At 41.9% G+C, this 391-nt stretch overlaps 1 protein-coding gene across 1 annotated transcript in view; it reads right to left on the reverse strand.

Moving 5' to 3' along the window:
- Positions 1-162: 162 nt before the first annotated feature.
- Positions 163-391, reverse strand: part of waplb (WAPL cohesin release factor b) — an 18,397-nt gene continuing 18,168 nt past the window's right edge. Inside the window, exon 18 of the mRNA XM_034860751.1 lies at positions 163-369. Coding sequence (XP_034716642.1) covers positions 163-369 — 207 coding nt within the window. The remainder of the gene's footprint in view (positions 370-391) is intronic.

A 391-nucleotide genomic window follows, 5' to 3' on the forward strand; every position in this document is an offset into this window, starting at 1 on the left:
AAACATCTGCATACATCAAGCCTGGAACTACAACACTTTGAAAAACATCTGCATACACCAAGCCTGGAACTACAACACTTTGACTGGTTACTGCGTGATCTACTTGCTGATAAAAATGGCTTATTCTTTGCATTTATAAAGGACCACAACTCAACTAGACCGTCAACATCCTGCGTTTATCTCTCTATTCTTTCTTTTTCTCACGTCATTTAACAGTTTATAACTAAGTTTATTGCAGACAAAGATGACGTTTTCTGAACAGCTGCGACTCACCGTGAGGTTCATGAAGTTGAGGAACTTTTTCAGCATTTCTGTCATGATGGAGAAATCTCCTTTCGGCAGGTTGTCTCTCACAGTAGTCACATTCAACTGATGGGGGGGGGGGGGGGGG

This window comes from Etheostoma cragini, chromosome 21 (assembly GCF_013103735.1).
Source record: "Etheostoma cragini isolate CJK2018 chromosome 21, CSU_Ecrag_1.0, whole genome shotgun sequence".
Taxonomy (NCBI): Eukaryota; Metazoa; Chordata; class Actinopteri; order Perciformes; family Percidae; genus Etheostoma; species Etheostoma cragini.